General features: G+C 48.8%; 10 protein-coding genes across 10 annotated transcripts; 6 read left to right on the forward strand and 4 right to left on the reverse strand.

The window, feature by feature from the left end:
• Positions 1-628: 628 nt before the first annotated feature.
• On the forward strand, positions 629-3,096 carry VE01_05481 (uncharacterized protein; the record flags this gene model as incomplete). Its single annotated transcript, XM_018274945.2, has 1 exon — positions 629-3,096. One exon carries the CDS (start codon positions 629-631, stop codon positions 2,960-2,962), a length of 2,334 nt encoding a protein of 777 aa, XP_018130693.1. The 3' UTR covers positions 2,963-3,096.
• On the reverse strand, positions 3,033-5,691 carry TRP5 (tryptophan synthetase). Its single transcript, XM_018274946.2, has 5 exons — positions 5,531-5,691; positions 5,384-5,471; positions 5,258-5,328; positions 4,976-5,208; positions 3,033-4,925 (listed from the first exon to the last, which is right to left on the reverse strand). Exons 1-5 carry the CDS (start codon positions 5,576-5,578, stop codon positions 3,200-3,202), a joined length of 2,166 nt encoding a protein of 721 aa, XP_018130690.1. The 5' UTR covers positions 5,579-5,691; the 3' UTR covers positions 3,033-3,199.
• A 259-nt stretch (positions 5,692-5,950) lies between these two features.
• Positions 5,951-6,394, forward strand: FMP21 (putative mitochondrial protein, conserved; the record flags this gene model as incomplete). The annotated part of the gene is made up of 1 exon (XM_018274947.1): positions 5,951-6,394. One exon carries the CDS (start codon positions 5,951-5,953, stop codon positions 6,392-6,394), a length of 444 nt encoding a protein of 147 aa, XP_018130691.1.
• A 192-nt stretch (positions 6,395-6,586) lies between these two features.
• On the reverse strand, positions 6,587-8,206 carry VE01_05484 (uncharacterized protein). Its single transcript, XM_018274948.2, has 3 exons — positions 7,916-8,206; positions 7,762-7,853; positions 6,587-7,697 (listed from the first exon to the last, which is right to left on the reverse strand). Exons 1-3 carry the CDS (start codon positions 7,984-7,986, stop codon positions 6,895-6,897), a joined length of 966 nt encoding a protein of 321 aa, XP_018130688.1. The 5' UTR covers positions 7,987-8,206; the 3' UTR covers positions 6,587-6,894.
• A 451-nt stretch (positions 8,207-8,657) lies between these two features.
• Positions 8,658-10,066, forward strand: VE01_05485 (uncharacterized protein). The gene is made up of 3 exons (XM_018274949.2): positions 8,658-9,185; positions 9,234-9,304; positions 9,354-10,066. The coding sequence occupies exons 1-3, from the start codon at positions 9,092-9,094 to the stop codon at positions 10,032-10,034; spliced, it is 846 nt and encodes a 281-aa protein (XP_018130689.1). The 5' UTR covers positions 8,658-9,091; the 3' UTR covers positions 10,035-10,066.
• Positions 10,067-10,513: 447 nt separating this feature from the next.
• VE01_05486 (uncharacterized protein) lies at positions 10,514-11,820 on the reverse strand (the record flags this gene model as incomplete). The annotated part of the gene is made up of 1 exon (XM_018274950.2): positions 10,514-11,820. The coding sequence occupies exon 1, from the start codon at positions 11,120-11,122 to the stop codon at positions 10,514-10,516; it is 609 nt and encodes a 202-aa protein (XP_018130686.1). The 5' UTR covers positions 11,123-11,820.
• An 846-nt stretch (positions 11,821-12,666) lies between these two features.
• Positions 12,667-13,944, reverse strand: RPS6 (40S ribosomal protein S6). Its single transcript, XM_018274951.2, has 5 exons — positions 13,833-13,944; positions 13,712-13,779; positions 13,296-13,662; positions 13,043-13,210; positions 12,667-12,986 (listed from the first exon to the last, which is right to left on the reverse strand). The coding sequence occupies exons 1-5, from the start codon at positions 13,851-13,853 to the stop codon at positions 12,879-12,881; spliced, it is 732 nt and encodes a 243-aa protein (XP_018130687.1). The 5' UTR covers positions 13,854-13,944; the 3' UTR covers positions 12,667-12,878.
• A 363-nt stretch (positions 13,945-14,307) lies between these two features.
• On the forward strand, positions 14,308-15,236 carry VE01_05488 (uncharacterized protein). Its single transcript, XM_018274952.2, has one exon. It carries the CDS (start codon positions 14,423-14,425, stop codon positions 14,909-14,911), a length of 489 nt encoding a protein of 162 aa, XP_018130685.1. The 5' UTR covers positions 14,308-14,422; the 3' UTR covers positions 14,912-15,236.
• An 855-nt stretch (positions 15,237-16,091) lies between these two features.
• Positions 16,092-20,722, forward strand: VE01_05489 (uncharacterized protein). Its single transcript, XM_018274953.2, has 14 exons — positions 16,092-17,732; positions 17,782-17,834; positions 17,890-18,365; positions 18,421-18,476; positions 18,531-18,745; positions 18,799-18,941; positions 18,991-19,360; positions 19,408-19,480; positions 19,538-19,596; positions 19,646-19,655; positions 19,713-19,919; positions 19,974-20,076; positions 20,158-20,249; positions 20,337-20,722. Exons 1-14 carry the CDS (start codon positions 16,667-16,669, stop codon positions 20,663-20,665), a joined length of 3,252 nt encoding a protein of 1,083 aa, XP_018130714.1. The 5' UTR covers positions 16,092-16,666; the 3' UTR covers positions 20,666-20,722.
• Positions 20,723-22,399: 1,677 nt separating this feature from the next.
• On the forward strand, positions 22,400-22,858 carry VE01_05490 (uncharacterized protein; the record flags this gene model as incomplete). The annotated part of the gene is made up of 1 exon (XM_018274954.1): positions 22,400-22,858. One exon carries the CDS (start codon positions 22,400-22,402, stop codon positions 22,856-22,858), a length of 459 nt encoding a protein of 152 aa, XP_018130622.1.
• Between the last annotated feature and the right edge of the window lie 728 nt (positions 22,859-23,586).

The following is a 23,586-nucleotide window of genomic DNA, read 5'->3' on the forward strand; positions in this document are numbered from 1 at the left end:
CTACAAGCTACAGCTCTCTCCAGTCAAGGCGCTTCATGAGCTCCACATAATGATGACCACTCTGACTCCTTCGCCGCAGCTTCATAGCACACGGGACAGGGATGTGCTGCTCGTCACTCATCATCCATTGGCCTACGGCGTGATAACGGCGTTGAAGACGGCAGCTTCCACCTAATAGCATAAGGCGAACATGGGTGAGTATGCAGGCCGTCCCAGTCACGACAACGGCGAGTAACATCGTTTCCTTCCTCTCTCACCGCATTACGTCTGTGATTGCTTGGTTCCAGAGCTTGATAGAGGATCAAGGAGCAGTAGTTTCATGCACGGCCACGGTTGCCTGGCTGGAACCAGCCTTGGGGCTGAGCTGTGGGGAGAGGAGGCTGTGGGTGAGATCAACCCAACTCCAACGACAAGCCCCCAAACTCTATAAAGTCTGAATGAACTCCCTCATACCTTCTTTTTTTTTTCGTTCTTCATACTCGTTCACCATTCTCTTGGTGAGCTCACTTGCCGCTTTTTCCACGTCTTGAGCTGTGCTCTGAACTCCACTTCTTCCTCATCTTATACCTACTCTCATCCTTCTCACAACAACACTCTCCTGCAATCACAACAACACTCTCCTGCAACCATGGGTGAATCAAGTGACAAGAAGCCCGAAGGTGAGGGCGCCAAGTATGTTATCGTGAAGCCAGAGCAGGAATCGGCGACACCGGCCACCTCCAGCGACAATGAGACCAAGGAGGAGCTCCCACAATGCCCGGAGATCCTCTACAAAGTCCAGTACAAGGATTTTGGCGGAGAGATCAAGGGTACCAAGGATCTCACTGCTCCATACAAGATGAAGAAGACTGCATACAGCGATCTCGGCATTCCAATTCTCGAGGTCCTCTACAGTGTGACTGTCTGGTTCCCAACACTCTACAAGAATGGACGCAACAACAAGAAGAGAGAGGAGGACACTCCCAAGAACATGGACGACTTTGACGAGAAGTCCATGGAGGAGAAGGAACTCATCATCCACTCGGAGCCCATCATTAAGGCTCTCCGCTCCATCGTTGATTACTACCCTGGCCAGTCTCTCCTCGGAAACACCATCTCCATCAAGGAGCCATTCAGCATTCTCGTTCACTTCCGCAAGGAGCTCGATGAGTATCGGGAGTCTTGCGATGATGCAGAGACCTATCACCACATTGGTGTCCTGCAGAAGTACCTTGAGGACAACCTCGGCGACAAGATCCTCGAGGAGGATGAGCGCTACATGCGCCCAACTCCTGTTGCGACCTTTGAGATGCTTTGGATGTTGTTCAAGCCAGGAATGGACGTCTACGCAAACATCGACGACCAGCGTGGTGGTTTCGTCGTGCAGTCATGTACTCCAACTGCGGACGTCAACAAAGCCACGAAAATGGGGCAGCTCAGTCCCTTGAAGATCATGATGTGGTACATGGACTTCGATGGCCGCTATTTGGGCCGCAGACAGCACGAAGTGATCATCATTCCCTTCGAAGGCGAGCGCGAAATCACTTCTCTCAAGGTCATCCCAGCAATGTACCTCGACTCCGATCCCGAGGTTTCTCCTCGCCAGAAACTGGAGGACCGTGGTGAGAAGTTCTACAAGATGTTGATGGGCCGACAGATGGATTACAAGGGCTACAGTATGGCGGCTAAGCAGCGCCCAAAGCGTTTCCACGAGGGCCGAGTCGTCGTCGATCAGGGATCGTTCTACACATACGCAGGATGGGAGGAGACTGACATCCACCCGGCTCCAAGTCTGTGTGTCGACGATGACAACTCAGGCATTCTCGCCGACATGCACTACGACTGCAACTGCAGCGAGTGCATGGAGAAGCGCCGCGCCGCATCCGGGAGCACGAAGTGGGGGACCTACGAGAACATCGATCCCCAAGAAACCCCCTCCCTCGAGACCATCAAGGACGGCGTCGTCTCCCGCCACCGCTACTTCCTCTGTCCCCGCCGCATCATGGGTTTCGACCTGAAGTCCAAGAAGTGGCAAGCTCTCGACGTCGACTTCTGCCGCGAGCCCAAGATCAAAACCGAAGCCATCGAGAACCTCGTCCTCCCCAACGAGAAGCTCGGCATGATCAAAGCCCTCGTCCACAAATACACCACCTCCAAGAAAACCAACCCCTCCAAGAACGAGACCACCTGGGCCGCCGACCCCATCCCCAACAAGGGCGAGGGCCAGATTTTCCTCCTCCACGGCCCTCCCGGTGCCGGAAAGACCTTCACCGCCGAGTGTGTTGCGGAATTCACATCGCGCCCCCTCCTCTCTCTCACCTGTGGTGACATCGGAACCGACGAGTTCCGCGTCGAGGAGAACTTGTCCAAATGGTTCAAGCTCGCTGAGATCTGGGGAGCTGTCATGCTCATCGATGAGGCGGATGTCTACCTCGAGCGCCGCGAGGTCAACGAACTCACCCGCAATGGACTCGTCTCGGTATTCCTCCGCGCCATGGAGTATTACCGCGGTATCCTCTTCATGACCACCAACCGCGTTGGCCACTTCGACCCCGCCTTCTTCAGCCGTATCCACGTCTACATCGGCTACCCACCCCTCGACGCCGTAGGACGCAAGCGAATCTGGCTCCAGTTCTTCGCCAAGCTCGAGCGCGAGCGCGGCGATGACGTATCTGTCCGGGCCGCGGCAAAGAAGTACATTCTCAGCGACGACGTGCTTCGCGACACCGAGTGGAACGGTCGCGAGATCCGTAACGCGTTCCAGACTGCCGTGGCGCTGGCTGAGTACGAGGCTGACCAGAAGCGCAAGGTGGAGGATAAGACGAAGCCGTTGGAGATTGAGCTCCGACAGGACCATTTCGAGAAGGTGGTCGAGATGAGTGATAACTTTAAGAAGTACTTGGCTACTGTTGGGCCCGAGGAGGGGTCGGAGATGGTTAAGGCGAAGGGGCATGGGGATAGAGGGGATGATAGCTTGTTGTAGAGGATTAGATTTACTGCGTGGGGAGTGGTAGATCGGATGTGTATTTTAATGAATAACGAGATGATGATGTATTTGATAAGTCCAATTGCTCTTTATTCAGTGTGATACGAAACTTTTTTCTCTAGATCATCCATCATCACCAAAATTGTACCATCTCTATCATCATCTCATTTTCGGCCTTCAAAACTTGTTCGATCTAGGCTCAATCACCATCTCACCTCATTTTATCTCCCCCCCTTAAAACCTCAAATCCCATCCAATCTTGGGTCCCAAAATAGGCAACTCATCCGCCACACTCTGCACATCCTTATCACCGCGTCCACTAACACAAATAACAACATCCTTCCCCTTCCCCAACCTCTTCGCCACCTCCACAGCGCCCCAAACCGCATGCGCCGTCTCCAGCGCCGGAATAATCCCCTCAAACTGCGACAGCGCCCTGAACCCCTCAAATGCCTGCGCATCCGTCGCCGCGATAAACGTCGCGCGATCGCTATCCTTCCACGCGCTCAGCTCTGGGCCGACACCGGGGTAATCCAGACCAGCCGACACAGAGTGAGTATCCTGGATCTGTCCATGCTCGTCTTGGAGAACGTAGGTGCGAACACCGTGGAGAACGCCCTTGGATCCTCCGCTCAGAGTCGCAGAGTGGCGCGGGGTATCGATTCCGTCACCCGCGGCCTCGACGCCGACGAGCTCAACGCTCGGGTCAGCGGAGAAGGGGAAGAACATTCCCGTGGCGTTTGAGCCACCACCCACGCACGCCACGACGGCGTCGGGGAGCTTGCCGCGCGCAGCCTGCATCTGGGCCTTTGTCTCGTCACCGATGACGGACTGGAATGTGCGAACCATCGTCGGGAAGGGGTGGGGTCCGATGGCCGATCCGAGGATGTAGTGCGTGGTATCCAAGTTCACGACCCAGGAGCGCATAGCCTCGTTAACGGCATCACGGAGGGTGCGCGATCCTGCCTCGACGGCAACGACGCGCGCGCCGAGGAGCTTAATGCGGAAGACGTTCAGGGCCTGGCGGCGCACGTCCTCAGCGCCCATGTAGATGGTGCACTTCATGTTGAACTTCGCGCAGACAGTCGCGGTAGCGACACCGTGCTGACCGGCGCCAGTCTCAGCGATAATCTCGGTCTTCCCGAGGCGGCGGGCGATCAGGATCTGTCCGAGGGCATTGTTGATCTTGTGGCTACCGGTGTGGTTGAGATCCTCACGCTTGAGCCAGATGTTAGCTCCGCCAACGTGCTCGGTCAGGCGCTCGGCGAGGTGCAGGTGCCCTGGGCGGCCGATCCAGGGGTAGTATGAACGGTACTCCTCCCAGAACTTGGGGTCGTTCTTGGCCTCAGCCCAGCACTGCTCGAGCTCGGAAAGGCAGTCCATCAGCGACTCGGGGACGTATTGGCCGCCGAACTCGCCGAAGCGGGAGGGGATGTGGTTTGGGTTTGCGATACCGTCGGCGTTCAGGGCGACGATTTGGTCGGCGAGGCCGACTTCGCCTTCGGGGCGGGGAGGGACGACGGCGTCGACTTGGACTTGATCTCCCGAGGGCTCTTGGGCGCTGTGTACGGCCTCGACCATTCCGATTTCACGGGTCACTGGGGCTGCTCTCCTTCCAGAGACGGTGGCACAGTAGTTCTCGACCGCCTTGGCTCCCTGTCCTGCTGGTGCGTCACCAAGCTCGTTGATGATCTGGCTTCCAATCACGACACCATCAGCGATCTTGGCAACGGTGACGAAATGGTCTCTTGTGCTGACACCGAATCCAACGGCTGCCGGCTTGCCGCCAGAGTACTCCTTAACTCGTGCCAAGAGCTCGGGGATACCTGTGCTCAAAGTGCCTGTAGCTCCGGTGACGCCCATTCTCGAGACGACATAGACGAATGAAGTAGCGAGTCCGCAGAGGAGCTTCATGCGCTCATCTGTGGTGGATGGGGCGATCAGGGGAACGTATGAGAGTCTACGATGCTGTTAGTAGCTGTAATAACAACCATTTGGACGGATACTGACTGTGCTTTGGTGCAGAAGTTTCTGAATGTGACGGCCTCCTCCGGTGGCAGGTCAACAATAATGAAACCGTTGATGCCAGCCTCCTTGCAGTCCTTCAGTAGTCTCTCCTCTCCGTAGCTCAAAATCGGGTTATAGTATCCCATGAACAGTACAGGGACTGTCAGTCCCTTCTTTCTCGCATCGCGGACCAGTTGGAGCACCAAGCTGACCGTAACCTTGTTTTTTAAAGCGACCTGAAGCTCAGTCAGCGGCGTAACAGCAGTCCAGTAGGTCTGTACGAACGGTATTCGACTTTTGGATAGTTGGTCCATCAGCAATGGGGTCTGTGAAAGGGATTCCGAGTTCAATGATGTCTGGAGAGGGAATATTAGCATTGGTCGCTCGCTTTACAATGAAGTCATAACATACCTGATCCACCGGCTTGCAGCCCCAGCATAATATCAACACATTCCTCTACAGTAGGATACCCAGCGGTGAAATATGTAACCAACGCCGCCTATATATCATGTCAGCATCAATTCACCGCTCTCATAGTCTGAGCTCGTTGAGACTCACTCTCCCCTCCTTCTTGCACTGTGCAAAGGTCTGTTTAAGGCCCTCCATTTTCGCTGCCAATTATTTTTATAAGTCAATTGAAGCGTATAAGTGGGATTGAGGAAAGAAACTCTCGTATCGAGAAAAAGGGTTGTTTATATGCAAGTGTCCTCTCTGTTGTGAGTCAAACCAGCCCATGTACGAAATATCCGAAGTCGCCCCTCCATCCCACTATCGACCACAAAATACGTTTCACCGCCCCGGCAGAATATTCAATAGGCTAACGCCCGGTCCGGCTTCAGCCTTGCCCGATTACCATCCATAACGAATTACCCCGAACGCACGCATTACCGATTCAAGAAGCAACATTCCTTTTGTACGGGTATTAGCAAGCCTTACAATATACCGACAAGTAAACATCTTCGATATAGTCACACAACCATGCCTCGTCTCCTCCTCCGCCTCAACCCGGCGCCCTACCGCCGCCTCTTCTCGACATCCTCCGTTCGTCCCGCCTTCGCGACTGGGCCCTCCCCGCCACGCCTCCCACCCAAGGAGCAAGAAGAGTTCGAAAGGCTACAGAAGGCTTCGACGGGTGCCTTCTCAACACCGCGTGCGACACCACAAATAAACCAATCCCCGGCGTCGAAGCCGCAGGTCAACCAAAGCCCGGCAACAGATGAGTCAGCGGATGCCCTTGCGGCTAGGATAGAAGCTACTGGCAAAGGACAGGAGCTGCACCCTGATGTTCGCAGAGGTGCGAAGCCAGAATTTGAGGGGGAAGTAAATCCAAAGACGGGGGAGGTGGGAGGGCCGAAGAATGACCCATTGAAGTGGGGAGGGGAGGCGGATTGGAGTTATAATGGACGGGTGACTGACTTTTAATCGCATGTCTTTACATGTGGGAATACGTCGAGCTGTATGATCAGGGAAAAGCATTGGCAGAGCGTTTTTGTATGAACATGCGTGGAAGTGCTGTATAGATGCTGTATATATATCAATTTGCTTCAGCGAAATAGAAGTCACATGCATTTCAACATAACGGCCAGAGTGGCAAAAAGTGAGGTAAGAACAGAACCAGAATTATTATTCCATGTTAGTTCTTATGATGCTAAAAGTTCCAGGAACTTATCCAAGCTACCACGCCCAAGATAGGGTTTAACTCCTCTTCACTTTTGAAATCCAAAATGGCACGTTTGCACTGTACATATGCCTACCAGAGCTTTGAAATATCCCCTGAACCTTACACCAACAAAGCGCCTGAAATTTATCAAAACACCCCCCAAAAAACTTGCCCTCTGATCTATTACTTTGAAAAGTATCCTCCTCCAAAATCCACCTCAAACTAGAACGCTGGCTTTCCATTCCATACCAAAATCTGACGTTTAATCCGTAGGCGCGTGAGTGAACAAGAAAGAAACACTCTCGCCGTTGTGGGTCCTGCGGATGGCCTCAGCCAACGTAGGGCTGATGTCGATTGTCTGCAGCTTCGCGCACGACTCCTCCTTGCCTTGCATGGGGACAGTGTTCGTTGTCACGACCCTGCTCAGCTTGGACTTGTTGATGATCTCGATGGCCTTTCCGGACAGGATACCATGGGTGACGATCGCAACAACCTCCTTTGCGCCGTGGGCCATAACTGTCTCAGCAGCCTTTGCCAAGGTGCCACAAGTATCGGCCATATCATCCACCAAAATGGCGGTCTTGTCAGAAACGTCACCAACCAGGACCATGCGCGACACCTCGTTGGGCCTCGCACGCTCCTTGTGAATCAGAGCGAATCCAAGATCCAACCTGTCGGCAATGCTGGTTGCCCTCTTTGCGCCACCAGCATCGGGGCTGACGATAACACAGTTCTTGACGTCCAGGTTCTCCCTGATCCACCTCAGGGTGCTGGGCTCGGCATATAGGTTGTCGACGGGGACGTTGAAGAAGCCCTGGATCTGGGAGGCGTGCAGGTCCATCGTGATGACGTGGTTGCAGCCAGCGGTCTGGAGCATGTTTGCGATGAGCTTCGCGGAGATGGGCGCACGGGACTTGTCCTTCTTGTCTTGGCGCGCGTAGGGGAAGTTGGGGATGACGGCGGTGATGCGGCGTGCAGAGGCGGTCTTGCATGCGTTGATCATGATGAGGAGTTCCATGAGTCCGTCATTGATATCTCCCGGGGCGGTGGATTGGAGGATGAAAACTTTGAGGTGTTAGAGTATGCACAACTATAGAAACAAAGCCACGGGAATAAGACAGATTCGTACCATCTTCGTCACGAACAGACTCTCCGACTGTGACTGATGTCTCTTGATTCGAGTAGTTCAGACTCATAGTCTTCGCAAGCTCAATACCGAGGCTATGCGCAGTCAGCAACGTGCCCATCCACGCTCACCGGGTTAGGGCGCTGGTGTGCCTTACCGGTCGGCAACCAAGCGGGCAAGCTGAGGATGGCTGTTGCCAGTCAACAGCTTGATAGAGTTCGTCGCCATTTTGTCTGAGTGTGTCGAGGAGAATTCGTCCGAGTTTCGGGGAGATCCGTGACGTGGGGTCGGGAAGCTGCCCGGGTGATAGGGTATGGCAGCTGGGTCTATCCAAGAGCTCAATTCTTCAAGAAAATATAATGGAGTTAGAAGATGTGCAACTCTGTGATGTGGCGTGGATGAGAAGCCCAGATTTCAGGCTACGGTGTGGGGTAAAATGTTCCAGAAGTTTGAAGCTGAACTTGCGGGACAAAAGTTGTCAAGACAAAAATTAGCGCGGAATTTGGTCCGCCGAGGCGATAAGATCTGAGACAGCACGGGGTTGAATCAAAAGGTGGCATGGTGGCTAGCGAACACTGAACGCCAAAAGTGATAATTTAGAAAACCTACGTTCTCGCTCTATTACTTCCTGTGGCCATAGTTATCTATATAAAATAGTAGTTATACTAAATACTAAATAATTGATTTTTCCTTATTTTTAACATACACTCTCTACTTATATTTCCTGCATACTGTACTATACTTACGATATTCTTATATGGTTATGTAGTATTCTACTTTTATAAAGCCGTTTAATATATGTAATTTTTGGATTTTTGCCACTTGTAATAATTTATTCTCTGCTGTTCCTACACAGTAAGCCTTACTATCTTACAGTATAAACCTTGGTGGAGTCGTGGCAGATCCGGAAAATTAAAGCCTAGACAGCGTATTTAGCATCGTATGCCAACAGACCCCATGCCTTCGTATTTCTCACCCGACCTAGACACTATAGCTGAGATGATAACTCCTCTCCTGAGATCTCTCGATGTCGCGATTCTTCTCTAGAAGTATTATATTTCGATATTCGTCGCCCTCATCGGGTTGAGCCGTTGTACCCGTCTCTGTACCCGTCTTTCTCGCGAATGTAGACTGTCCCCTCACTTCAACTACATTACGTGACTGCACCGAGGTTGGACATCCGTCGAGATTCCGCAGTCGAACTGCCACTTACATTATATGTCGTCACCAACACATCTATCCTCCATTACTACTACCAGCACAATAACTCTTAACAACAAGACTTAGGATATACTAGTTAAGTTCTCGAAAACACCATTACAATTCTTAAGCCATGGCACCTGTTGAGGATGTGGCACCCCCGCTTTTCGAGCGGTTTCTCGCCAGCGTATTGAAACCTGCTGGACTTATTTGCTACTGCTATTACTGTAAGTTCCATATTTAGGATTTAGCTCCATGTTATTAACTCTACGTAGATCTTCTGATAACCTTTCTACAATGGCCTTTGCTTGCATTCCAAGACTTGCAAGCCTTCAGACACCGCGCTGTATGTATAATTTCCACTAGTTAACCCGGCATATGCTTATTAAATACAGTTTTCGAGGGTCTGGGGCAAAGTAGGAGCGGAGTTGTCGCAGCAGCTTGAAGGCAACACGTTCGACATGCTGAAAACAGCCAGCGGAGTAGTTTTGGATGTTGGGCCAGGCACCGGAGAGATATTATGTCGGCTGGATCCAGCACTCATAACCAAGGCTTATGGTGTGGAACCTGCGGTTGACATGCACCCAGCGCTACAGAAGAACATCAACAAAGCCGGGCTCGCTGGAAAATACGAGATTGTTTCCTGTGGTGCTGAACCTGCAACTCTCATCCCGGCACTGGATAAGCTAGCGCTCCTTAAGACGGAAGGCCGGTCTAACGAGGGTGTCTTCGATACGATCCTGTGTATCAGAGTCCTCTGCAGCGTGTCAAACCAGCAGGATACTGTCAACGAGCTTTACCGGTTACTGAAACCTGGCGGTCGCCTGATTGTCTGCGAGCACATTGCTAGCCCTTGGCCTGGGCGAGCATCGGTTGTGACATGGATCTTGCAAAAGCTCTGGATCTTAGCGGGGTGGAATGTTTTAATGGGTGGGTGTAAACTCAATAGAGACACTGTCGGCGCCCTTGAGGCAGCTGGTGGAGGAGATCGAAAGGGCTGGAAGAAGATTGATATTGGGTACTGGGAAACCTGGCACCCCATACCGTTTGTGGTGGGTGAGCTGGTAAAGATTTAATGACTTGGTGAAAAGGACATATTCAGCACAAGCTAGCTCCTTCTTCTTAATGAAAAAATCGATATCTCTAATTACGGGTCTATGTACGGTTCAGTATCCATAAACTTCGCCATCATAGCGAGCATAGTTCAACAGTATCCACCTAGTATTAGTGACAGGAGCTGTTCTTCGAAGGCCACCTGCTAACCAGTCTCATAATTTCGAACGCAATATATTTGCCAGTCAACTCTCAAGGTAGGATATTTAGCTTACTCTAGTATTAGTATTACTTACTGATGATATTACGGAGAAGTTCCTCTGATTATCGAGGCTGATAGCGAAGATGAAAGAGAGAACGAAGCTGATGGGTCTTCCTGACTCTTTACCGGAATCACTATATTCCCATCTTCGTCCCCCTCATTGCGCTGAGATATTGTACCGTCTTTCGCGTGAATGTAGACCCCCGTCCATTCATTCCAAGCGGTCAATAAGCCCGCGGATTAAATATTTGGAACAGTATCCGATATTGCAGTACCCTCGAATGCGTGTCGAAGGCGGATATCATAATCCTCTCTATCTGACATTTTCTTCATCCCGACTTTAACGTAGTCTTCTGCCCAGTACCATGGCATAATCAGTTCGAAATTGTCATGACCCGTAGTATGCATAATGAACCTAGGTTGGATCTGTTTGTAGAATAGTCGAAAAATACCTGTTGGGCTGGCAAGGGCAAGCGTATACCAAAATATTCCCTTATCCCAGTTCAGCTTCATTGCAGCTGACAGCAGCGGCTTCCCATCGTAATTACAAGAGGCGGGACTTTGAGCTTGTTCCTCTTCCGCCGTGAATTTGTCCATAAATTCTGCCCGGACCTTATCATACTCTTCGTGCCCTTCCTCAGCAATCTCATCGCAAGCCTTGCTCGTGAGCCAGGTCGGAGTCCGAAACATATCTAGTGGCCGGGTGCTTGCCCACTCAAGATCCACAAGTGAGGTGATGTTCCAGTTTTTATCAACGAAGAGGTTGCTCTGGTGAAGATCCGTTAAGGTGAAAAGAAAAGGTCCACGGCGACATTCCCACTTAAAAAATGATGGCAGTACTGTCCTCATTGCCGTTAACGCTGATGTCTAATAGATATAATCACCTACACCCTTTATTGCGTTTAGCTGATGTCGTAGTCGATTATCATGGATGCTAATGATACTCATCGCGTATGAATCCGCTGTAGAATAAGTCTAGTCTTGGGGTATATCTGTCGGAATTTCCTCGTTTTCTAGCTCGAAAATTTCAACACTGGCCTATTTGCCAAGCGCAAGAACCCGTCACGGTCAATTATGAAAGATCTAATTTTAGGTAGGGGAGTCCGTGCCATACTGAGCATTATCCAGGAGAGATCGTGAAAGAGGTTGTTGCGTAGCCTACTGTCATCCCGCTTTTCCTGAAGATATGCATAGGCGCCTGCCTCACATCGAATCTTTTCGTCTCCATTCCCAGGCCGAAAGGCTTCCCCAACACGATATGGGAGAGGAAATCTAATTAGAACACGCCGTCCAGGCTGTTCCTTCCCTTCCCAGGGGCTAATTGTGACTGGAATGCAAACATTGAAGCTACTTGTTCCCCTCCCCCCTCCAGTATGTGCATCTCGGTTGAGAATCCGTTCGCTCATCGAACGCTCATAAATCCCCTACGTCTAACCTATCGCAAAAGAGAACAGAGTCCACACAGCTAATGTAGAAGAATTTTATACCGTCAAACCGCCATCACCATCCGGCCGTCAGTCAAGCACACACCACCATATAACCCTTCCCCAACCTAGAACTTCCACATACGACCATAGACTCAAGAGAATTGGGCATCCCGTCCGCTCTGCCATACACAAGCTTGAGATCGGTGGATTAGTAGTTGGGTGGGTGACCACCAGCGAATACCCACTGTTGTATGTTATTTTTGTCATTTTTGTCATTTTTGCCCCCCACCAGGGGGGAAGCTGTAACAATGACGGATAGAGGTTAGGTGATGGGATTACTTGGGATTTTTTGTGCCAACATGACGTTTGGGTCTTAACATCAGCTACCTGGCATAAAGTAGGCAACCTTAGATTTAGGTGATGCGCAACGATAGCTTTAATCCAACTGCGCTTGTTGTTAATGTGGTTAAAGAATTTGACTTCTTCGGCTGGATATCGTAGGCGATGAAGGATATTGACCTCTTCATCTTTAGCAGTCGAGTATGTGATCTCTCCACGAGAAAGAGGCAATGCCCTCGGCATTATGAAGTGGTAAGGAGCTGAAGAGGGCAGACATCAGTGCACTTCGAAATAGGGACATAGTAAACAAAAGTCGAGGTCACGTTCTGTTTGTATGTGGCTTGTAATGTTGTGGCTAGTTGTCTCCTTAATTCTCATAGACACGTGATCATAATGAATAGGCGTGAATAATTTTGCGAGGATATGTCGTCGGTGACTGTTGGCGATCTCACTAAATTTTATATAATTCTGAAGTGCAGTTTAGTTCGAATGTTGGTCTTCCTTTTCCCATCTCCCGCCGTTTTGAAATATCACCTTTTCGTAATAGAGTCTCCTTCATACCGCGTCCAAGGAAAATCACCGAATCACGACATGGGTAAACAAAGGGATCATAATTTAATATTTAACATGCCAATGCTCATTTTTTCTCTCACGCCAAGAAGCCAGATTGATATCATCGAATAAGACGCCTTTTGCTGAAATGTATGCCATGAATATCTAGACCCTACATGCCGGCATCCTCGGTACACAGTAGCCCAAGGCGACTGATGTATACATAGGACTTTCTTTCAAATAGCTCATTCCCGCCCATTCCTGCCCTTCTCCCAGCCATACGCAATCTAAGCCTTGGTGGCAGTGCGCATGGACGAAGCGCGACGCTTGCGGAGATCGGCCTTCTCGGCCTTGACGTCGTGGACACGCTTGGCGAGGATGGCGGCGTACTCAGACTAGCATATCATTAGTATAGCGTTCTTGCAGTGTATATATATATTGGAATACTCACAGCAGCATCCTTGGTCCTCTCGGAGTTGCGGCGCTTGAGCGCAATGCGGTGACGCTTGTGCTGGAGGCGTTGTGGGGTAACCAGGCGCTGGATCTTTGGTGCCTTGGTGTATGCCTTCTTGCCCTCGCCCTTAGGTTGGACCTCGCGGCGAATGACGAACTTGCGGACCTATAGTTGAAAATTCCGTTAGCGTGGGTTCTGCTCACACTCTGTACCGTTTGCACGGACAGGCGATGAAGATGGACAAACGTACATCATCATCCTTGGTGAGGCCGAAGAACTTGCGGATCTTGGTGGCGCGCTTGGGGCCAAGACGCTTGGGGTGGACGGTGTCGGTGACGCCTGGGATGTCGGCATCGCCCTGCTTGACGATGGAGAGAGCAAGGACGGAAAGATCCATGGCGACGATGCAACCGCGGACGGACTTGCGCTTGCGCTCACCGGTACGGCGGGGGCGGTAGCAAGAGTGTCCATCGGAGAGGAGAAGGCGGACACGGGTTGGGTGCATGACACCCTGCTTCATGGGGAAACCCTGCTTGTCGTTGCCTCCGGTGATCTTGAAGATGTAGCCCTTGAACTCATCTCCGACGGAGTCTCCGGGAACCTCAGCGCCCATACGCCTGTTATATGTTAGATTCGTTCGTTCCAATGAGATTCGAAATATCGTACTTCTCCATGAAGACACGGAGTCTGCGCTCGTCGTCGATCTCGACCATCTTCTGGCTGCCATTGGCAGGCTATCGGAACGTCAGTATATCGTCCATTTGGTCTGAATAGCATTTGCGCATACGTATGAGATGTTAAGCTTCATGGCCGGCTAAAGAATTTGTCGAAAGGCCGGTGGTTGTTGATGAGGTCGCGATCGGGATCAAACAAGAAGGGAATCAATTTTGCGAAATTCGTGTGTGTGCTCGCATTTTGCGCTAGTTGTGGGAATAAGCGAGCCAAATTTCGGAGCTAATGTTGTGGGCTAGTGGTGGATTTGGTAAGGGCTGAAAAGAAATGACTAAGCAAAATAGTGGGTAGCTCTTTCCACTTTGGTTTTTCCGTCGTGACTATGGGGATATTTGAGATATTTTGGCAATTTTAGATAGGAAGGCAATTGAGAGTCCAGGATATTTGAGAGGATACCTTACTTTCAGTAATTTCTTATAAATCAAACTGGTTTGCCTATTGGAGTGATTTTAGACAGAGTAATTTAGTCACTTTACGCGCTTGGAGTCGCTTAACGCGTCTCGTCGCGTCCAACTATATCAAGAGGCACAGCAATTATAACCAGATCCACAAAGTTATAGCACATGTTCATCTTGTATATTCTCAGAATAAAATGATATAATTCAATTTCAAAGAAGAAACAGATAAGCTCAAAAATCCGCAAAAATGGCTACGAAAGTGGCCCTCTACCCGTCACCAAAAGCCCTCGAGAAGCCCTTGGAGAATCCATTACCCCAGCTACTCCAGACACCATCCGGGCTTGCTCTGCTAGAGATGCAGGGGACGATCAACACACCCTCTCCTCCTACTCAAGATGAAGACGACGAGTCAAACCAGCCGGGAAGCTATGAAACACCAATCGGGCGCCTTGTCTTCCCAGACTACGAGCCAGGGACATCAGAAGGCGGAGCGTGGCAGAAACGCGTCTATCTCTATGTAGGCATGCATCAGCGTCTCACGGGAGAGGTCAAGAAACTTTCAAAAGCTATTGCTATTATTCGGAAACGTGCGCCGTCTGAAACCGAGAACACTTCGAAGGAGGGGCAGGGCGTTGAAGAGCTGGAGATTGTGGAGATTGTGAAGTGGAAGATCATCTTCTCGAACCGGCCAGAACCAGTGGGGACTGCTGTTGTGGACGTTGTTGTTGACGCTTGAGAGACGTTCTTGCAGGTGGATTTTACGCCAAAGAATGGATATCAGGGCAGCTGTATTCAGTAAGGGTCGTGGTACCCTAACGCATCAGCTGAGGGCAAAGGGTGGCTCAGGTATCAAGCACGCTTGCAATGCGAATTACGGTGGCAATACGCGCTGCAACTTCATGCAAAGAATAGGTCGCGCCGCTGCCTTTAGCCACATGGCAGCAGTTCTTGAGTGGCTAGGGAAAGGAATGCCTTGGGAAGTGCCACAGGCGTATCTCTTGTGAAATAGATTGATGGGCTTGGTATCAGTGGTGTAGAAAGAAAAATATTGTCAATATACCCTTGAATTATTTGAATTAATTATATATGCCTGCTTTATCTACCGTATTTTGTAATTGTGAGCGAAAAAGATAAATGATACCCCACCTCCCCAAATCCCCCACCGTCCGGTCACAACACATCACAGCACAGCATGGCAGTATTAAGTTCCCGACATACACATAATAATCACATACGACCATAGACTCAAGAGAATTGGGCATCCCGTCCGCTCTGCCATACACAAGCTTGAGATCGGTGGATTAGTAGTTGGGTGGGTGACCACCAGCGAATACCCACTGTTGTATGTTTTTGCCTTTATTTTCCTTTTTTTGCTGTGTAATTTTGTAGTGTGCAGGCGGTATTTATACTTGTTGGGAGTAATCATCGTCACAGTAAATACAGTAAATAGAGTATATAGATCAAATATTTTTACTACACTATCCTACAGGCCTACGTATTCTACTTATAGGCCGAACCCCGCACGGAAGAGAGGAGAGGCAGCGTTCAGTCTTCGTATCAATACAGGATTCTACGTAATAGCCCAAAGCCCCGTGACCCCCTACTGCCCTGTTCATATTGAAGATCCTTACAGCTGCACCACCGGCAATTCTGACCCATTTGGGAGTCGGACTTTGCGCCGGAGAAACCTTCGGTTTCAGGGTCAATAGCCCACTGTACCCCAGCGCCCAAGTCCTTCTCCCTCCAAGAATACTTCGCGTACGACAAATAGCTAGTGACCCCTTGGTATGCATTCATCGAAAGGTAGAACTTGGGGTGTTGATGTGGTGGGTCATGGAGTTGGGCACAGATATTACCGGAGAGGCCCGCGATGCATAAGCGCCGCTGAATTAATATAGCCAATGACGAGGTACGATAGCAAGCCAACAAGAGCGACTGGACAGGACTCAAGGACAGACAAATAATTGGTTTCATTTTGTCTCATGCTGTGATTCAAATAACTACGAATAGCGCTTGCTCGTAAGTACTAATGGGACATAAGTGCCAGAGATGTCCTACGAGGAGTTGGAAGGGTCTAGCCATAGTCTATAGCTCCTTCTGTGCTTTATTTAGCATTACAGAAAGCAACTCCATCCATCTTTAAGTGGTTGCTTTAACACCAATAGCCCACTTAAGTTGGATTATAGGCGCCAACTGATACTACCCACTTAAACAACTTGCATGGATCGCGCATTTTTCCTATCGCTACATGCAGTATGCTCCGTACTAGGTAAGTCTCTGTTGGAGTAGGGGGGCGAACTGGTGTTACAGCTGACCCCTCCTTCTACATGTTGGTTGGGGGCCAATCTCGCCATATCAACGTCTGCCGTGCAATATGAAGGTGTTGGAAACCTCCATCTTTTGTTGCATTTGCGAATATCACAGCCATATATTGCTGCACAGATTTCCAACGACGAAGTCCTTTCTGGACAGCCCACTTTGCACTTGAAACATGTCCAATTCCTTTCCAGAACGCAAGATATTACCCGTAAGGTCAAGAAGAAGCCTTGGAAGGGAACGACGAAGCGTTTCGAATAGCGACCAAGGTCAACTTTCAACACCACCGATTTTTGGAAATCCTCTGCGCATCACGCAACCTCCAGAGATCTCGCCTGCTTCTGATAACCTCTCTCCACCAGTGTCTCTAGAGCATGAGATCTTGCCTATGCGATTGAGAAGGAGCCTTGATCAGGCGGGAGAGCGACAAGATCCTATTTCAACATTGGGGGCTTCCGCAAATTCCCAGCGTGTCGAGCGAACTATAGAAGTCGCCCCAGCTTCTAGCGACCTCTCTCCACCGAGATCTGACTCTGCGGTTGCATCTAATGTCACACCTAGCAATGCAGGATTTCTCTCTTCTAGTTATGAGGGTAACGACTTCGCTTTTAAAGGCCTTGACTTTGGAAGACAGCCCACTCTCCAGCTCGATGCAATGAGACCCTCACCAATTCCGGACTCACAGACTCGGTCTAGCGATCTGTCTTTGCCAATTCTGTCCGGGCTCGAACCAGAGGACCCTCAGTCTTTGCATATCTTGTTTTCTGACGAAAAGATAGCTGTTTCTACTGAGAACGAGGGTCTCGGAATGCCAATACCTGTTTTACTCAATGGGGACTCGGCTTCCGCTGAGTGTGGCCCATCGACTCCGCCGCGGAGGCGGACTTCTCTCTTTAGTCAAATGTCAGAGCTAGGTACAAGTCCATCCCTGTACCCACACCAGCGAAGTGTATCGGTCTCTTCTAGTATAAGCGATGTCAGCTATTACAACGATCCCACTAGCCCTTATGATGTCGGAAGTGAGGAGCCGCCATTGGAACCCTTCTTCGCCTCACCTTTTCAAACAGCGTTGCAAAAAGGACTTGATATTGCAAAGGATGCAGCCGACGCGATGGAGACGGCGGGGCAATCTCTAGTGGCAGGGGGCGATCTTCAAAGGCTAATTAATGATGCTAAGGAGTTGAGTACGTTTAAAAGCTCTGAAACGAGAACCATCGCCGTTCTAGGAGATTCGGGTGAAGGTAAGAATGAGCCGTTAAATTATGCTGCATAGGTCTGATATTCTTCTAGGAAAGAGTAGTCTCATTAACTCTCTTCTTCACTTTCCAAATATCGCTAAAACAGTAAGTACATATCTTATAACGGGCGTTTCTAAATCTAAACCTAACAATCCGACAGGGAGATATTGGTGCAGCCTGTACTTCAGTTGTTACTGAATATAGGCAGAAGACAACGGACCATTTGGCGCCTATTACAATTGAGGTTGAGTACCTCTCTATGGGCGAAATTGAAGATCTAATCAAGGAACTGGTCTGGAACTACCGCCAGATGTATCTTCCACACACTGAAGGTGATAGCGTTTCTGAAAATGAATACGCTACAATGCAACGCGAATCGGAACAAGCATGGTCCTCACTTGAGGCAGGATTTAGCCACCAGCCTAGCTTTAACAAAGCTATGCTTATAAATGATATATCCGAAGCTGGGCTGTCTATAGCGAATAGCCAATTAGTTCAATGGGCGTATGAGCTTAATTGGCCAGATAGTGGAGAGAATGGAAAGTGGACATCAACAGCAGATACTGCAGATGAATGTTGTGAGAAGACAAGTGTATTTATGGAAGATAGGTTTTGGCCATTTACAAAAATCATCCGGTAAAGTTTTCCATCATACTCTATCATTTATTAGCCTCTAATTGAGTATCGATAGTGTTTATCTTCAAGCAGACGTCTTAAAGACTGGTATTATTCTTGCCGACTTGCCAGGTTTGTAGCTTAGGTTTGTAAATGCAGTCACAGATTAACTAACAAAACATATAGGTCTACATGATACAAATCTAGCAAGAGTAAAAGCAACGCAGGACTATCTTTTAAGATGCAACTATATCTTCATCGTTGCAAAGATCTCTCGAGCAATCACAGATCAGTCATTGAAATCATCCCTCTATTCTATCTTATCTCGGCATGCTGAGTTGGAATGGGAGGAGTCCGCTGGGAAAAGCATGAAAGTTGCTGTTGTCTGCACTAAGTCAGAGGTTGTAGTCTACTACAAAATTAAATTTAGAGGGTATGGCTTACACATAACTAGGATATTAATGTGAAGGCGGCACGACAAGAGTTTTGTGGCCCAAACAAGAGCATACCACAAGGAGTGATGACGAAACTTGATGAAGATATCAAGGAAGCAAAAGCGCAGCGCAATAAAGCCCTTAAGAAACACTTAAAGCGAAAGTATGAAAGACTGGGTATGCTTGAGACTAGACTACTAACCTTTTTATAGGCAACAATTGCTTCTTATTAGCGCTCGCAATACGCACGTTAAAGAAGGTCTACAGCGGGCCTATTCCTCAAAGGTCCCGAATGGAGGGCTAGAGGTATTTTGCGTCTCTAACACAACATACGGGAAGTATACAATAAAGGGTAATGTTGAAATGGTTCAAGCTAGTGGTATACCAGAGCTTCGACGATTCTGCTACACCATGACCGCCCATGCGCAGTTACTTGAAGCAAGGCATTTCCTTTCTTCAATGTTGTCGAGTCTTCTAAATTCAGCTGAGCTTTTAGCGACTAAACCTACAGAATCTCAACAACCCACAGAGACTGGGTTAGACGAATCTATGCTTCTCGCCGTTAATAATGGAAAAACGGAGGTTAGTCATATTATTTATTCGATATTGAGGTCGGCTAACCTTCGGAGACATTGAGGGCAGTCTCTCAGTCCAAAAGCGAATTCCAGGACACCTTTCGGGAGCTGGTTCTTATGCTTCTAGGTGAGTTTGTTTAAAGCTGTTGTAGGTTAAGGGGCTACCTGCCTAACTTTATTCAAGACAAGCAAAGCGAGGTTTGGGAAACTGTGGCGAAACAAAATAGTGCAAGTTGGAACAATGTAATATCCATCTCTCATTCACAGCAGTCCGAATTCTAACTCAGCATAGTGGCATTGGAGTAATGTCTCTAAATAGTGCACAACTTTATGTACACAGGCTGATTTAGCTCGTGTAGCTCAGTATAATGCCTGGTGCAGACACGATGGTTACCACTACACGGAAAAGCGGGGGAAAGTCAATTGGAACGCTGAACTCATCTGGAAAATGAGGATGGAGATGGCATTCCAATGGGAGACATTAGAAGAAGACATTCCAACGCTGTTTAAAGATTTGTTACAGTCCGCTAAAGCACCGCTACTGGCCTTGCAGTCAGAGATGAGAGGTAAGTTGATAGAGATTAGTTTTCTGCGGTAAAATAGCTGACATTCTAGTGAAGAAAAATGCTTCAGCCCTTTGCTCGTTGAAGGAATTGACTTCAGAATTCAAAGTTTGACATATAGATGCAGTCTAGCAGAGCAGAATTTTGCAAAGGAAGTCAAGTAAGTTTTATTGTGCCCTTGCAAACTTCGATACCTCTTAAAGCCTCGCTTGGCCAAGGACCCTTTACTTACACCAACGAGGATTACTCGCAGTAAAGCATCAGAGCCGAATGAATCCTCCTATATTTTCGCAGAGATGGTTCCAGCTTACCGATCAGCAGCCAATGAATATGGTGAGTATACCTACCCAGGTAGACTATTAAGACACTATTATCATCTAAATCGACTTCAACCTTATGCTGATGTCTCTTTTGTGGCAGGCACCGGCAAAGCAGCTCGTCAACGAAATACCGTGCAAGGACGAATCACGAACGGCACCTTATTTCCCAACATCTCGACGGCGATAAAGCGGGAAATTGAAACCGCGGCCAAGACAACTTTCGATAGCGTACTGAAATCATTAGAGTCAGACTTTGCTTTAATTGAGAACGATGTTACGATGGCGTTGGCTTCTGCGCCGCAGCAGTCTGGCGACAGAGAGGACGTGGCCTGCGAAGAGGAGGAAAGACGGAGAGGAGAGTTGGCTGGTGCAGTAAGGGGCCTCAAGAGACAGCACGCCGAAGTACTTGCGAGCATTGCAGATATATGAACGCGAGAGCAAATAGCTAGATAGCATTTATATCACGATTATTTTATTTTATTATATAACGTGACGTATGGGTATCTCGCGCATATAGGGATCTCGCGCACTTTACCCTACTACCTTAGCTTCTAACTCTTATTACTACTAACCATGGGCTATAAACGTGAAACTCCTGAGGCCTATTCTAAAGATGATATACAAAAGGCAATAACAAGCTGGAAAGAGAAAAAATTCCGATTTATTCTTGCTACTGCCTGCGGGAGTGTTTAGACCTCGCTGTCTCCCTGCATACTGTACCATGTTTCTACATGTGTTGTCCACGTAATCGTGGTTATAATGTGGTATGGGTAGTAATCTACCACATACGACCATAGACTCAAGAGAATTGGGCATCCCGTCCGCTCTGCCATACACAAGCTTGTAGTTCAGTGGATCGATGCTCTCAATCGTGCCAATAGGCATAGCGTGGAATCTGAGCCACGTAAACTGAGCCCCAAAAAAGTGCAGAGGTGCCACATCAAGACCACAAGTAGCTACAGCAGGTGTGTTGGGGGGAGGACCGGAATACGGGGACCACCACACGAATTGTGCAGTGTCTTCGATGGCCGGAACTTCTTCACTTTGGCGCAACAGAACAGAAGGCTTCAAACAGTAAATACGGTATATAGAATCTATAGATCAATTGAATTACTACCTAATCTACGGGCCTACGTACGCTATTTGTAGTCCTGGGGGAATCCCCCAAAACCCTGACAAGCTGAGCTCTCCGGGCTCAGCTGGGTTAGGATCAGTGGCTCCCAATAGTATGGCGCCACTGTTACGCGGGTGAAGAAAAAAGTGGCACGGTTTACTGCCAGAAATATACCAGAAATGTGCCAAGACCCGTGCCACTTATTGCTTCAACCGCGTAACTGTCTCACCCGTAGGTCAGCTGGGGAGCTGGACGGTCCGACGGGAATAACCCGTTATTTTGGGCGTAAAAGCCCACCGTATCCCAGCGGGAATGTCCGTTTCCCCCAACAAGGTGACTACATTGTGAAGTTCACGTGATTTGGAGATTTGGGGAAGGAACCGCCTACCTACTCTGTGCCCCTGAATCTGTGCCAAGCGTTCAGCTTGACGGAGTGGGCCCAATTGGGCTTCGATGTCTCACAGTTACGTCGCGGTTCTGAGTGTCACGCTGATGACGAATGAGGACATGATGCCCAAAAGTATCCTTTTGGTCGAAAGTGATCCTGAGGGCGAGTCAGCCAACACAGTTGTGCAGGTCACTTTCTCCTATAGGAAATCTTTGCTACGATCTCTCACATCGGTGAGATTTCTTATTGGCTTCTTGCCAGCCATATTTATACCAAGTCAGCGATATAATTCCCATTAACCCAATTGCATTCGGGCGGCTTATCGATCTCGAAAACTAACCCGATTCAAATTTCCGAAGTGAGACAGGCTTGAAGGAATGCCTCCGCCGAGATGGATGAACAGAAGGAATCTCAAGGAAATATCGTGATGACCCATCATGAATTACAAACAAAGAGAAAAGGCGCGAGATGAAGATCCTATTACTGTAGAACAAATCCAATAAATAGTATAAAGCTCGACTTGCAACAAGATCTTCAGCAACCAAACGATATTAAACATTCCCCTCACAGCTCCCCACGTACAACTCCTCAAGGACAGCTTCTCCAGCTCATCGAGCTCCTCAAGCTCAGACCATATCAGTTATCAATCAAGTGATCAAACATGTCCTCAATCGTCGCAGTCATCGGTACTTCAAGGGGCATTGGACTCGAGCTCGTCAAGGAACTTTCGCTATCCGCAAACACCCGAACTCCATCCCCTGAGTCCCATCTGAAGGACGACGACATCAAAATGATCGCTCTCGACATGACAGATGACGCCTCCGTCATAGCCGCAGCCATGAATGTTCGTGAACTCGATACTCTCATCATTAACGCACCCATTGGAAACGACGATCATCTCCAAAGTCTCTCCTCTCTCGACTTCATCTCTTACCTGAACACCAATGTGGTCGGACGCGTTATCCGCGCATTCCTCCCCGCCTTACTTGTTCGCAACACACGTCAGATCGTAATTACCTCACCAGAAGCTGGATCCCACCAACTGCAAATCGGCTCAACATTTGGTCTTGTAGGGCCTTTCGGAGCCTCGAAAGTAGCAGTGAACATGCTCGCTGTGTAGTGATCACAATGAGTTGAAAGATGAAAGATTCACTGTTGTTCCGATGGGTAGGGACAGATATCGGGAACGTTATGGGGGATAGTGGCATACCAGTGCAGACGTCGACAGGCGCTATGTTAGCGCTATTTAAGGATTAAAGCCACAGGACAGTATAACGTTTCTCAACTACGATGGAAATATCATCCCATGGTAGTCTCTTAAGTGGGCTAAATTTAAAGAGACTTTTTATTTTATACATGCTTTTCAGGATAGCTTCTTTAATGGTCTAAAAGTTATATAGACTGAGTTTTACTAAAGTGCATCCGTAGACGTCTTTTCTAGATACCGCTTTGCGTTTTCACAATAAATATCAATTCCTAGAATCGGAAGATAGGTTTTCCTTCTGAAGTGCGATGACGCGATTTTGGGATCTGGCAAGTAATTTACTGTCTTGCTTGGAAGCCAGAATGTAGAATTCAACTTTATCAGAAAACAGCATATATTATATTGGTGCTTCAACAACGTCGAGATGCTCAAGAAGCGGTTTCTTAGAATCTAAATGAAGTAACAAGCTAGGTAAGTCTAACGATCCTATTTTCGTTTAACAGGCACACAGCGCCCGTCTCTATGCAGATTCTCTTGGACACCCCTACCTTCATGAGATGTACATTCATTTCAATTTTCATGGCTCTTATCTCCTTGCTGAATAATGTTGCATCGTTTGATTGATTGATTGATTGGTTGATTGA

The sequence above is a fragment of the Pseudogymnoascus verrucosus genome (assembly GCF_001662655.1).
Source record: "Pseudogymnoascus verrucosus strain UAMH 10579 unplaced genomic scaffold scaffold_20, whole genome shotgun sequence".
NCBI lineage: Eukaryota > Fungi > Ascomycota > Leotiomycetes > Thelebolales > Thelebolaceae > Pseudogymnoascus > Pseudogymnoascus verrucosus.